This window comes from Melanerpes formicivorus, unplaced genomic scaffold (assembly GCF_026170545.1).
Source record: "Melanerpes formicivorus ecotype bairdi unplaced genomic scaffold, bMelFor1.0.p_v2 SCAF_3, whole genome shotgun sequence".
Lineage (NCBI taxonomy): Eukaryota > Metazoa > Chordata > Aves > Piciformes > Picidae > Melanerpes > Melanerpes formicivorus.
The window spans coordinates 30,381,927-30,395,491 of NW_027142355.1; the positions used below are offsets into that span (position 1 = coordinate 30,381,927).

The 13,565-nt window shown below is 40.7% G+C and overlaps 1 protein-coding gene across 1 annotated transcript in view; it reads left to right on the forward strand.

Moving 5' to 3' along the window:
* The first annotated feature begins 6,432 nt into the window (after positions 1–6,432).
* Positions 6,433–13,565, forward strand: part of SAMTOR (S-adenosylmethionine sensor upstream of mTORC1) — a 44,673-nt gene continuing 37,540 nt past the window's right edge. Inside the window, exon 1 of the mRNA XM_068169944.1 lies at positions 6,433–6,660. Within this exon, the coding sequence (XP_068026045.1) occupies positions 6,477–6,660 (184 nt within the window). The 5' untranslated portion in view covers positions 6,433–6,476. The remainder of the gene's footprint in view (positions 6,661–13,565) is intronic.

Genomic DNA, 13,565 nt, shown 5'->3' on the forward strand with positions numbered 1-13,565 from the left:
ATGTGTAGAATGCTTACTTCATGGTGTTTGTGTCACAATTGTTTTATTACATATTCTGAAAAAGAAAAGAGAAACCACTCTTCTAACAGTAAACAATCTTTATCTATGGTGCTCATATGGGAGAACTATTGAGATGTTTTGTGTACTTACTGTCAAAAATTCTGAAATAGCATTGATATTCATGGTTTCATTTGGTTTGTCACTAGTCTTTAGGCTCCTAAGCCCTAATTGTTCACACCAATGAGAAGAGTGCTAACTCTTTTAATTTTATTGATAATATCTTAGGCACCAGCGTCACTGAGGCCAGGCCAGACTTAGCCAGACCTATAACGTGAACCATACACAAGCCAAATACCATGTATGGAGGATAAGTAGGAACTCTGGCATTCCTTGCTCTTCCAGCAGGATATTATACTGCCTGCAATATGTTGTGCCAAAGATAAAGGTCTGTTTGATGTTGTATGAATAGACTTTGTTGTTGTTCTCTCATCTTCTTAACTGAAAACTTGACTTAAACTTCAGTAGAGTCCCAAATAAATCACATGATGGTATTCAAGAGGCAAAAGAGATTAAAAGGAGTTAGGCAATCTTTGGAATTGACAAGAATAGTTTATGCATATTAGTGATATATTCCTTTACAGGTCATACCTAATGATACACAAAATATCTTCCCCCACACCCTTTCAGGACTTAGGAGCAGAAAGAAAGAGAAAAATGAAGTGACACAGCACACCCTGATCTATAAAGGACATCTCAGAAACAAATTACTCTCCTTTTTTATTTTTCTTTCTCTCTCAAAAATTCACATGCATCTTAATCTTTCTCTAGGTGCTTTTTTTAGCCCCCAGATCTCCCATCAGACTATAAGGTCATCTTAGTTTATGAGTCAGACTATCACACCTGCAACACAAGATTACAGGGATACTGTAGTATTTCCCAAGATGAAAATGACCTAATGCACAGCTACATTGCTATTGAGCTGAACTGCATTTATACACACCTTACCCATAGAGGAAAACTGGAATTTGAATTCTTAGAACTGAGAACATCTTTAAAGCTGTATCATTTCATATACACACAAATAATCAAATATAAAAGCTTCCTACCGGTACCAAATTTTCTTAGATTTACTGTGTCTGAGTTGATTACTCAGCAAGTTTATGCATAACAGCTGACAGAAACATGAATCAGTGCTAAAACCACATAGTATTTTAACTGGCATTGGGAAAAAACCAGTTAGACCTGCTAGATGTTTTGGCATCTCTTGCTAAATCAAAGCGATTTTATGAGTTAATCTTTTATGGCAGCAGGAAATCATCTAAGAAACTCAGTCTAGGAAGAGTAGCTACTACTCTTGGTTAAAACAACCCTTATATTGACTCTCTTCATTTAATAATTCATGCTTTTCAAAAAATTGGAGTATGTTCCCAGGCTAAAAACAAAGAAAAAAATCCCAGATTCTTGAAGATTAATTTTCAATAAGTTATGTTTATATTTAATGATCTTTGTGGATAGAGTATTAACTATTTTGCAATGCTCGTGTTGCAAAGATGTTGTACAATGAAGTACAGCACTTATTCAAAAAATGTGTTATCTGTTCTCAGCATTAAAGGACCATTTTATTGTCTGCACATGCACATAACATTCCATGTAACTCGAGTATAAAGTACTTTGCTGGTTTTCAGTAGTTCCACAGAATTTAATTCCCCACTTTACTATTACACAAATCACAGACTGAAGGGATTAACAAACTCTTAACTTCAGTGTCAAAAGAAAAGCTCCTGTCCGTGGACACATGCAAGCCACAAGGGAGGTGATAAGTGGATTGTTTATCAGAAATGCTGGCTCCTGTTAAAACTCTTCCTGTCTTACTGCCACACAAGCTAACAACCAAAAGACATAATTTCAATAAATAAAATCTCCTATCATTGTATAATTCTCATGGTGGTGAGGATACATAATTAGACTCCACAAAGATCTCCCATGTGTGAAGGATTTTTCAGCCTTTTTCTCCAAGTCACAGTATCACAGTATCACTTAGGTTGGAAAGGACCTCGAGGATCATTGAGTCCAACCTATCAACACAGACCCCATGACTAGACCATGGCACCAAGTGCCACGTCCAATCTCTCCTTGAACGCCTCCAGGGTCGATGACTCCACCACCTCCCTGGATCTGCCTACTTGAGGAACTTTAATTTGCTGCACAATAGAAGAATTCTGTTTTCTGGAAGCAATGCTTATTTCTGTAAATATTGGGACTTCGGATGCAAGTGAAAGCTGATATTTTTTCCGCTAAAGTACATGAGGTACTAAGCAACGGAACTAGTGATGTAAAGTTACTTTTAGAGCTGTCAACCTCCAGGAATGGAATCCAGGATCTGTAGTTATAAAATTATTGTTATGGGGTGGCCATTTTAATTACTGTGTAATTTTAATTACTAAATTACTGAAGTGTGTAGTCTGGAAAAACTTAATAATGGACTGGCTCTTAATAACTGCCTCAGTGCAAATTCACGAATGTGACTCCCACTTTTTAAATCAAATTATCTCATTCTTACAGTTATAGGACTCCACAATTAATGAAGGAAAAAAAAAAAACCAACACCACCTTAAATTCAAACCAAATGTGCTATTGATTGCTGCCTGTTTGTCTCCCCTTTGGATACATGTGGTAAAACCAGTTCCACATTTACCAAAGGCTCTTTTATTCCTCTTAAATTACCACAGTGTTTCAGTACTCCATTAAAGTCATTACATGCTTTCTGGTAATATTTTTGCAGATTACATTACATTAGAGACTCTTATGATGATGTCATCACTCTGGAGAGAGTGTTCTCTAGAAAAGTTTGTTCTCTGTAATGCTGGGTCAATTTTTTAGCTCCTTTTCACATAACCAATGCCTATAAGGCAGAAGGGATGAAGAAGCTAAGAAGACCTGATTGTCAAAAGTACCACTGAAATAGAGATGGAAGCAGAGCACTGCTGATTTTCACATCTCAGAAAGTTTTTACGTACTTTTCTTCCAGTTTCCTGGAGGAAAAGGGCTGAAAATATAGGCTGCTGTCACTCTTCCCTCAGGAAGGAAGAGCACTTCCACTTTGTATAATCTCATAGTGAAGATCTGGGTTCAGATCTCCCCGGGCAGAGCAAGGATGTGAACTGGTTTTCCCACATCCCCAACAAATGTTCCAGCCACAGAGGTACTGGGAAGAGCTCGGGTTATTCCTCCTCCCAGCCTGTGAACTGAGACTTTTGTTTCTAAAATTATTCATTAAAAGTGATGGTCACTGTAATATTGCAAAAATGCCAAAAGAAACTGTGCTAGTCTGCTCTGAATTGGTTCTTTCTTTTATTTCTTTCTGGGTTGTTTTGTTTTGATTTCTTTTGTTTTGTTTTTTTAACTAACGTAACTAATACACTGAGGAACATTTGACCATTGTCTACATTCAGGGAAGTGATGCCAGCTGCTCAAAACAATTCTTTCCCAATTGGTCAGACTCCATCATCCCCATCAGGACATATCTTGGTTTAGCCCCTTGGAGTAGGTGCACTCATCTTTATCTCTTGTTCTGCTCACAGTCACAAGATTTATGTTCATCTTCATTTGCTCCTTGACTGTTTAAGAAAAGTGTTGAGTACAGATGGTTTTTATCCACCTCAATAGAGCACTGGGTCATCGGTTCCAGACCTGCCAGAACTGCTTCTGATTTAACCACCCTCTCCATCAATCCCCAGTATCACCATGTGGCACCCTAGGGAAATGCTCTCTCCAATCACTTTTGCATTCAGTGTCCATCACTAAGAGCCAACTCTTGCCACATATTGTGAGGTAAGTATCTGTGTCCTGAAAGGATAAGGTCTCTTCCTTGGTTATTCTTTCATTTTGTTCCTGGAAAAACTTCACAACTGGTAAATGATGTTATTGAAACTAAGCTTCCAAGTTACTTCTTTAAGAAGGAAGAATATGTTTTATATCTTGGTCTATTTTCATAGAGAATCACTTCTGTAAAATTTTTGATACTTCTCTATTTCTTATTTGTTAATTATAGCTTGTAGACCTAGATATGATAGTAACCTAAAATCCATGTATTCAAATCCAGAGTTGGATTTTTCCCTTGTTTAGAATTTTCTAAACGACCAGAAAATAATTGAAATATTGAAAATACAAACCCACAACATCAGTAACTTTTATTTTAAAAGTAATGTAAAATCTGTACAGTGTAGAATCACAGAATGTCTAGTAAGTATGACTAAAATCAAGCACATATAATATAGCAAGTTTTGAAAGAACTGTAATAAATGAAAATCACTTTGTATTTTAAACTGCTTTGTTAGTTGTAGAAATAATTCCTAGTAACTGAAAAACAACACTGATAGCAAATAAAAAAAGTAACTTTATATTATTATTCTGAGAGTATATTTCACATAAATACAAATTTCCCCCTGCTTTCCCAGTTCTACAATTAGACTTCCAATTTTCCAAATCACACAGGCACTCATATTTTGCCTGTGTACCTTACACTGCTGAGTCTGGAGGCTTGTGACTAGAGCAGTGGGAGTGATACCACAGCCATATTTGTTAGGCGTCCTCCAGATGCCTCCATCTCCCGTAACTCTAGTACTCCTTCTCTTCTGAAAAGTCTCCTTCAGTGCTCTCCAAGCATCATGCTGCACATAGATGACTGGCTCATGCTTTTCATCTTCATTCTGTGCTTCCCCAAATCCTACACTAAGTAAACGTGATAGGAACATTGACCACTGTGTACCCTCTTTAACCCAAAAGGTTCCTGGTACTTATCAGTGTAATCTCTTTTCATACCATCTCTATTTTTCTTATGGGGACTTGCATATAAAAATAGAAATATTTCACAAGCTATCATTAACCCCAGCACCAACTCTTCTCCTATATAATGAGGTTTTATTCATTAGCACATGATTATTTCTTTTAGTTTCAAAACTAAAAAATGTAACTCAAAGAATAACTCAATCCAAATTATCCTTCCATCGTCCTCCTTTATTTTGAGAAAAACAAACAAGCAAACAAACTGAAACATTCTGAAAATAAAATGCACAATGGCATATAAATATAGCAATGGAAGCGCCAAACTATAGAGAACTGTTTAAAGTACTCACTGCAAAACAGCCATACTGAAAAAGCTGGACCTTCAGTTGTACTGTGCAATCCCATTTCAGGGCGATGGGTGAGATGCAGTGTTCACCTGCATCACCCAGAGTGAAGAGAAAAAGGGATGTCTTTGCAGTCAGTAGTGAGGAAAAGATTTTGTTTGCATATTGCTGTCTTGTCTTTATAACTGCACCTTCAAGGGGAAGTTTATCAGAGAACCAGAAGAAAATTGTGCTCTGCCATTAGCTGTAAAATCTTTTTGGCAGGATGGACACAGTGCTGATAAGGAGCTGTTATGCACCCCACCGCATAAAGTTGCATGTGTCACTGATTTCTCATTAGGATGAAATCTTGACTCTACCCAAGCCAGATTTGTCACTGATGTAATTGAAGCTGCAATCATCTCCTTAGTGTTTTTGAACATCTTCAGAGAAAACAATCAGCTGCTTCCTGCCAAGTCAAACAAACACGAAACTTCACAGCAGATTTCGCTGCTGTGGTCTCATGAGAAGTGGTTTTGTCTATCCTACTTCCAACAAAGAGTGGAATTGAGAACTGAAGTACTTTGGGTTATGTGAAAGATTGAAGCTGGACAAAGAAAGCTACAAATGAAGATCTTCCCCTGTAAGGGACAGTTTTGCTGGCTGCAGATGTCATTCTGGCAGCGGTGGTGTATTTCTGCCCAAGTAACATCAGAAACGGTTGTGAAGAGGACCCAGCAGCTCCATTAAGACAGAAAAAAAAGTGTGTACTGTGCTCTTCAAACATCCACGGCCACAAACCTACCAAGATATCCTTTAGAATTCAGTTTGTTTCTACAAGGCCTTTTGTAAGTGGGGAATGGGGTTTACTACCTTACTTTGGAAAGACTCACACGCAAATCTTTTACGGGGGGGTCTCTAGGGTATCTTGTGAACTGGGGTAATGGAGAGAGTAGAGAGAAGCCCCCGCTGAAGCACTGCAATGGAAGTTGTGCTTCCTCTGGATCTTTAATTTCCCACTACTTTATGAAGCACCGCAGGGTGACCTATTCCGGATATGGGCTGCGGAAAGGACCGCTGGCAATAGCCAAGACGAAGCCTCCGAGGTGCGGCCAACCCCATGCCCTCACGGCCGAGAGACGACACTAGACGCCAGTCATCACCGAATGGCACCATCGTTGAGCCCCGGTGCCAACCGGCGGAGGCGCGGCCATTGGGAGGCGGGAGCGGCTGAAGACTCCATCTCCCGGCATGCCGTGCGGGGCGGTCCGGGGCGGACGAGGCGCATGCCCGCCCTGCCATAGCGCCCGGTGCTCACGCCTCCTTCTCTCCTGGCCGGGCTGCGCGCAGCGGAGCAGCGGTAACACCATGGAGGCCGTTCCACAGCCCCAGCCTCGGCCTCTGCTCCGGCCCGGCGAGGCCGCCGTTGCTGCCGTTGCTGCTGCTCCCCTGCCGCCGCCACCCCCGGAGCAGGAGCGGAAGCTGGAGCAGGAAAAGCTCTCGGGGGTGGTGAAGAGCGTCCACCGGCGGCTGCGCAAGAAGTACCGGGAAGGTAACCACGGGGGAGGGGGCCGACCCCTCCGCGCCGCCCAGGCCGGTCCACCAGGCTCCCCTCAACGTGGGAGCCGGGACGGGCTGGGAGGAGAACCGCGGGGGGGTGTGTAGTGTCCGACGGCGAGCTGTTGTGCCGTGGCGGGAGGAGGGGGAACCGCCCCCCTGGGGGTCTCCGCGCGGATGGGGGTGTTCCCCGCGGGCGGGCGCGACGGGGTGGCCCTGTGCCCCCAGCCGCTGCCAGAGCGGCTCGGGCCGGCTGGGCCGCAGACCGCTGCCGAAGGGGGTGTGTCGGGAGAGGGGGGGATGGGGGGCCGGGAGCCGCGGCTTTGAGCAGCTCCGGGCTTGCTACTCCTCCCCAGGCGACCGGGGGCGCCGGAGCCCCGCCGAGGAGCCCCGGTCGGGTTTGCCGAGGTCTTGCCGCTTCCCGCCGTCTCTAGGCAGCGGAGACCCCTTCCCGGCTCGGAAAGGCTCACGGCGCATCTCTAGGAGCTTTTCCCATGGGATATAGGAGGAGAGGATTGGAGTGCACGAATAATGCTGCGAGATGAAAACGTGAGCTTGTCTAAAGGTGCGCAGCAGCTGTGTATGGACATGGGGTCGTGTGGCCCTGTCTTACCGCTCCTTGTGACATCTGATTGCTCATAGCTGCAGCGAGGCCTTTCACCACAAACAGCTTGCAGAAAGGCAGTGTTTTACAGCCTGGCATTCTACAGGAGTGGGGAGGACAGTAGCTCGTGAATGCCAGGAGATATTGAATGGTGAGCTGGAGAAGCCCGGGCTTTGTGAACTGTTTATGCCTCTTGCCTTTGATTCGTGGAGGGATAGTGTGGGCTGGAGCACTAAGCACAACAGGGAAGTCCTTGAAAAATCTACTTTGTCGTCAGTCTTAACACCCTTATGCAAAGTTCTTACGGGTGGCACTGGAATGCTCAAAACCTAGAAATGCCTTCAGATGAGTGTCAGAGCTGAGATTTGTTACCTCCTTAGGTTGATTATAATGATCTCTTCAATCTTCTTTATACACAGCTTACAAAAAATGCATCCATTCATTCAGTGTCTCCACAGCTCGCTGCTGAGCTGGTGTTTGTCTCAAGAAAGACACTTAGAAAGTTGGAACCTTTCCTGTTGTAGGCACTAGTTCTTGTCTCCCCTCTATGTCTGTGTATGACACTTCTGTTACAATAACAATGTCGTTCTGCTTTCTGGACTTCAGAAGCCTGTCCATGGAATTTGCGCAGAGAAATCTAGCTATACAGATGGTGATCAAGAGCCACTGTTTATTTTGGCCTTGGTGAGCCAAAACTGGAGGGAAGCTCTCGCTTGTTCTGATATTGAGATGAAGGAACAGTTGAGGAGTTCGTATTTCTCTGTTATTTCAGAGTGCCTGTAGCTTAGGACAGACAAACATTGAAACTATTAACTTGAAAAAAGAAATGTGAGCGATCTCTGTAACAACTAAATACTTTTCATATGGGAGCCTAAATTACCTGGAAGCCTATGTAAGCCTAATTCTCAGCAAAGAGCAAGTTAGTATGCAAGGATAAGTTGTGTTTTATGTGTTGATTCAATATAAGTGGTTAAGCAAAAGAACAAATAGTACTTTAAACTTACCTTGTATGTCCTGTAAAGCGTGTGTTAGTGCAAAATTTGGTGATTTTTTTTTAGTCACTGTAAATGAGCAATATTGTATGTATTTTCATGGAGAGAGTTAGAACTCAAACATTGGTCACCTCTATGCAACAATGTGAACTCCACCCATTGTCTACTCATCCACTAGTAGGTGGTCTTTACAAGTTGATAGTGGTTAGTAGTCTAATATTTAATGAATCTGGTTGTTTCAACTGCAAAATTGTATTTTTGTAGTCTTTTCTCCCCCCATTTCTCTATGCTTCTAAAAGCAGGCTTGAGAATCTCCTTTCTCAATGCCTTTGATGTCATTCTGAAATTGTAATTGATTGACCTCTGAAGGATCTTGGGATTTTTGTTTGTTTTCTAATACTCTGAGACACCAACTGGCAAGTACATTGTCCTGATGAAGTAAAAATTGACAGTTTGCTAAAGAGAAGCAGGAAAGCAAGAAATCATCTGTAATTTCTCAGTACAAATTGAATAATAATGTGGTATGAAAAAAATAAGGTGAAAGATGTATCCTTGGTTATATGCTAACAGCTGCTTATACAGGGATAGTCTCTTCTCTCTATAGTGCAGTACACCCACCTCCATATGGAACATAAACATAACTACCTGTATTATTCCAGAGTATTGGCATTCTTTGGTTTGGTTTTCTGAGGGTTTGAGGTTTTCTCACTGTGCTTCAAGTTTTCTAGAGTTCTATGAAGCTAGTTTCCATTTTGTCTACACAAGCAAACAGTACTAGAATTGCTGTTGCTTTGTAGATACTGAAGTAGAATTGCATATTAACTTCACTAGAGGAAAAGGCATGTCAAGTATCCTTCTGAAAGCTATACAATTATGTTGCACAGGGTGCATAAGAAAGCAAGCCTTTGGTAATAGGATCTTCAGTTACTGTCTCCTGTTAGAAGTGTTGAAGGGAAATCGATGCTTCCTTGAGACACAGAGATGTTTGTTGATAGAAGTTATACAGGCTTGATTTCAATAATCTGATTTGTTTGAGAATTCATTTGCCTTGCTGATGTTAGCAAGCCTTGAGTTTCAATGAGCAATTGTAAAAGGCAAGCCAGTATATTATCTGCCTTGCTTGTGACTGGTGCAATTGGTATCATTTTGTTTCATTTCCCACAACAGTTGCCCTCTTTCCTGAATTTAAGTTTAGTCAGCTTCATATCATCTAAAGAGTTTGAAGTTTTTCATTGGTTGTTGTTAGTTTCTTATTTTTAACTTAGTGAAAAGCTATAACTGAGCTGAATCTTGCCTTTTTTTTTTTCCTTCTTTTTTTTTTTTTTTGAAATCCTGCATTTGTGGAACCACTTTTGATTGTAAATGTGGTGGATAGATTTTGCACATACTTCCCTGCTGTGGCTCATGTCATACTGTAGTCCCAGAGCATTCCGGTGTACTTGCTATAAGCATTTTCCATGTTCAATGTGGCTCAGCTTAAATTCTTTAAAGTTTGCATCAAATCATAGAATCATTAAGGTTGGAAAAGACCTTTAAGATCAAGTCCAACTGTAACTCAACTACCATGACCATTAAACTATATCCTGAAGTGCCACATCTGTATGCTTCTTGAACACCTCCAGTAATGGCAACTCCACCATCACCCTGGGCAGCCTGTTCCAATGCCTCACCACTCTTCCAGTAAAGAAATTTTTCCTAATATCCAATCTAAACTTCCTCTGCCACAACTTAAGCCCATTTCTTCTCTTTCTGTTGCTGGTTGCTTGGGAGTAGAGACCAACACCAGCCTCACTACAACCTCCTTTCAGGTAGTTGTAGAGAGCAATAAAATCTCGGCCTTCCCTTCTCTATACTGAAACAACCTGAGTTCCCTCAGCCACTCCTTGTACAGCATGCCCTCCAAACCCTTCACCAGCCTTGTTGCTCTTCTCTGGACTCCCTCCAGGATGCCTTTCCTATATTGTGGCACCCAGAACTGAATACAGTACTCAAGCCGGGCCTCACCAGGGCTGAGTACCGGAGCGTGATCATTTCCCTACTCCTGCTGGACACTGTTTTTGATACAGGCCAGGATGCTGTTGGCCTTGGCCACTTGGGCACACTTGCTGGCTCATGCTCATCTGCCCCGGATCCCTTTTCACCAGGCTGCTTTCCAGCCACTCTTCCCCAAGCCTGCAGTGAATTGTTGTTTGTTTGTTTTGTTCAACAACCTTTACACTTTGTGACTAGTACCTTTTCCTGTGTTTGGGTTGTCGCTAATCTAGTATTACTTTCTAGTAGGAATATATCTATTTTTTTCCTCCTTTCTTCTTCTTTTTTTTTCCCTTCTTTTTTTCCATACTCTCTTTTCTTTTGTTCCCTTACACCCTCCCTAAATAGAGAAGAGAAGCATGCACTCATAAAACCCATGACAGATTTGGTATTTTGCAATTGTAGGATACTCTCTTCTCCACTGTGCATCCTGTGGTGGCATTATGTCATATATTTTTTTTAAGTGGTTTAAAGAAGTTTAGCAAATTGATGTGAGTTTTCTAATGCAGAGGAAAAAGAAATACATATGTATTTTAATTACAGTGGTTGGTTCTTGTCCTCACTGATTTAATGTCAATCAAATTAGCTAATTGTGAACAATTTGTTTCAGGCTACTTTAAGACAGTAATACAGACAAAGAAAACATGTCCAGTGGTTCCTAAAAATACTTAGGTTAGCCTATAAACTTCATGAAGAAAACATTTTTATGTGAGAACAAAGAACAATGAGCTGTAGTGTTTTCACTTAGGAGTGTATCTCATTAGCATAAGATTCAATTTTTTCTGAAGTTTTACTTCTGTTTCCTGTCCAAATGAATTAATCTTAACTGCCTTACACACTAGGGTAAAAGCCAAAAGCTGAAGCAGCTTTCAAGTGCTCAGTTATTCACTTAGGAGAAACTTCTGGGTCCTGCACGTTTGAAATAAGCACTAAACCCCTAATTTCAGTACTTTTTCATGAGATTTTAATTTCTCCTACTAGCCTATTACAATATGGAGATTGGGGGAAACCCAATTTTTTATTTAGTCTCTTGCTCATGGTTCTATTGCCTGGTACCATAGGTGACCCCAAATTTTAGAGACTTTTTGTCTATTAATCTTTTAGGCACATGTAGCCATGGGTTGCATGTATGTAGCATATATTGCATGGATGCTGATATCCATCAGACCTGACAGGCTTCTAAAAGCAGATTTAATGTTTTGTAGGAAAAACTTGATCTATTGAACATCTGCAGTGTGAACATCTGCTATGTGATTATTTGTTTCTTTCCAGTTGCTTGTAGCAGCCAAATAGGTTTAATTTTTACTGAGATAAAAATCCCTACACTTGATGCAGAGGCAGCCTTTTTCTCTGAGTTCTTTATTACCTTTGTAATCATTCAGAGCTGTATTTATCAAGTAAACATTTTCCGTGCCGCATAGCCCTCGGTTACGTATGGTTTTGTATGTAGTCTGAAAAGTTGATTTACAGGACACTCTGCTTCTCCCTGCAAATCCTGTATCGAGTGCAAGTGGAAAAAAATTTGCTGAGGTGTCTGTAAAGGTATTTTATGAAAGTTTGCTGTGTGTACACTAAAACATTCTCTCTTCCTTCTGTACGCTTGTTAAGGCTCTTAGGACAAATACCAGTTCTGGGTGATTCTGATACTAGTTACTATATCACAGAAGCTCATAGAAACATTTGTAGGTGGTAGTTTGATTCCTTAAAAGAAAGATTTGTTGAGACTTCAATGAAATAAATAGTATTTAAGAGGTTTTTCAAATCCAGAAAATTAGAATTTACAGGACCCTATCTGACAGTAAGTAGCAGCCTTAGGTAGGCGGTTTAGACTTTCATGTGAGAATTGTTGTTTCTGAAATCAGTTGCTTTATGATCTCTTCCTCTCTCATGTTTTTCATTTAAAACCTTGAGAGAACTTAAGTTCTTCCTGATGTGAAACAGGAAGTGTTTTGAAATACTGACATTTTTCACAGGACAAGAAAACTTTGCCACTGAACTCTATGCAGAAAGTTAACATTTGTTACTTCTTGTTACTCATTTGTTAAATGTAAGAGGCTTACTGTCAAAATAAACCTAAGTTTTCAAAGTCTGCATTTGTCTCTTCCCGCTTGCATTGACTTCTGGGAAGAGAGACATTTTGTAACTGTTACATTTTGAAGCAATATAAACTGAATTCCTTTACATTAAATTAGTGCTATTTTATGACATGAGCCTTAAGATAGGTTTGCCCTTACAGTTTGCACACCACAGTTTTGCAGGGAAATGTTCTTTAGAAATCCCATAATATTTTACAGCTAGAGGGGCTTTATTCATTGGTACTGTTTAGTTAGCCCACAAATGGACTGACTACAGCAGGCTTGTATCCACTGAACAAACAGCTATATGTAACCTTCTTCACTGCTCCTTTATTGCTTTGGCAGGGAAGATGGTCTTACTGTTAGAGGGTCAGCATAATGGTCCTCAGCTGCTTCTGATTTTTGCTTCTGCATTTGCACAAATCAGTAGTTTCTGCTAAACTGTTCATCTCTGTGTTGGTGTCATTAAAGTGCAGCACGTAGTTCATCCTGGAAAGCCAGGTTTGGGTAAGAGGAGAGAGGGGAGATCGCTTCCAGTGGAGTAGATTCAACACCTGGGGGGCATAATTGCTTAAACTATCACAAATAGGCTACCCACTGTTTGTGTTACAGCCATCAGAAATTTATAGCAGGTCTGAGACATAGATCACTCTTTACAGTGATAAAAGCTGACCCTTAGTAGATGCTTTAAACAGTGGATTAATTGTGTCCTGGGGGTCTGTCTGGTGTAAACAGATAGGAAGTTTACCTGATAAGTCAGTTGTAAAAGTCCACACTTGATCAAATGAATCCTTTCTATATGAGTAGAAGAGAGGAACATTGAGAGAAAGAAAATTAAATTCTTGCACTTTTTAAAAGAAGGTTTTTAGTGTGAAGTATTTCAAATTAATTGCAAGAATTGTGAAGCAAACACTAGTCAGACAAGACAAGAAAAATGTTGCTTGACCTTTGTCCGAGCTGAGGTTCATGTTCTGTATTTAGACATGTAAAATTGTAAAAGTGATGCCAAATACCTAATGTTGTCTTTCACAAAAATACTGGATGTGCTGTTTTACTAAGTCTGATGTTCATTGAATTTAATTTATCCTGTAGACGCTGAAAGCTGTAAATAGCATATTATTAGTTGATATTCCACACGTAATTAATTTTGTTAATCATTGCCACAGTGTCTAGACATTCAGTAGTACAGCTAAGCTTC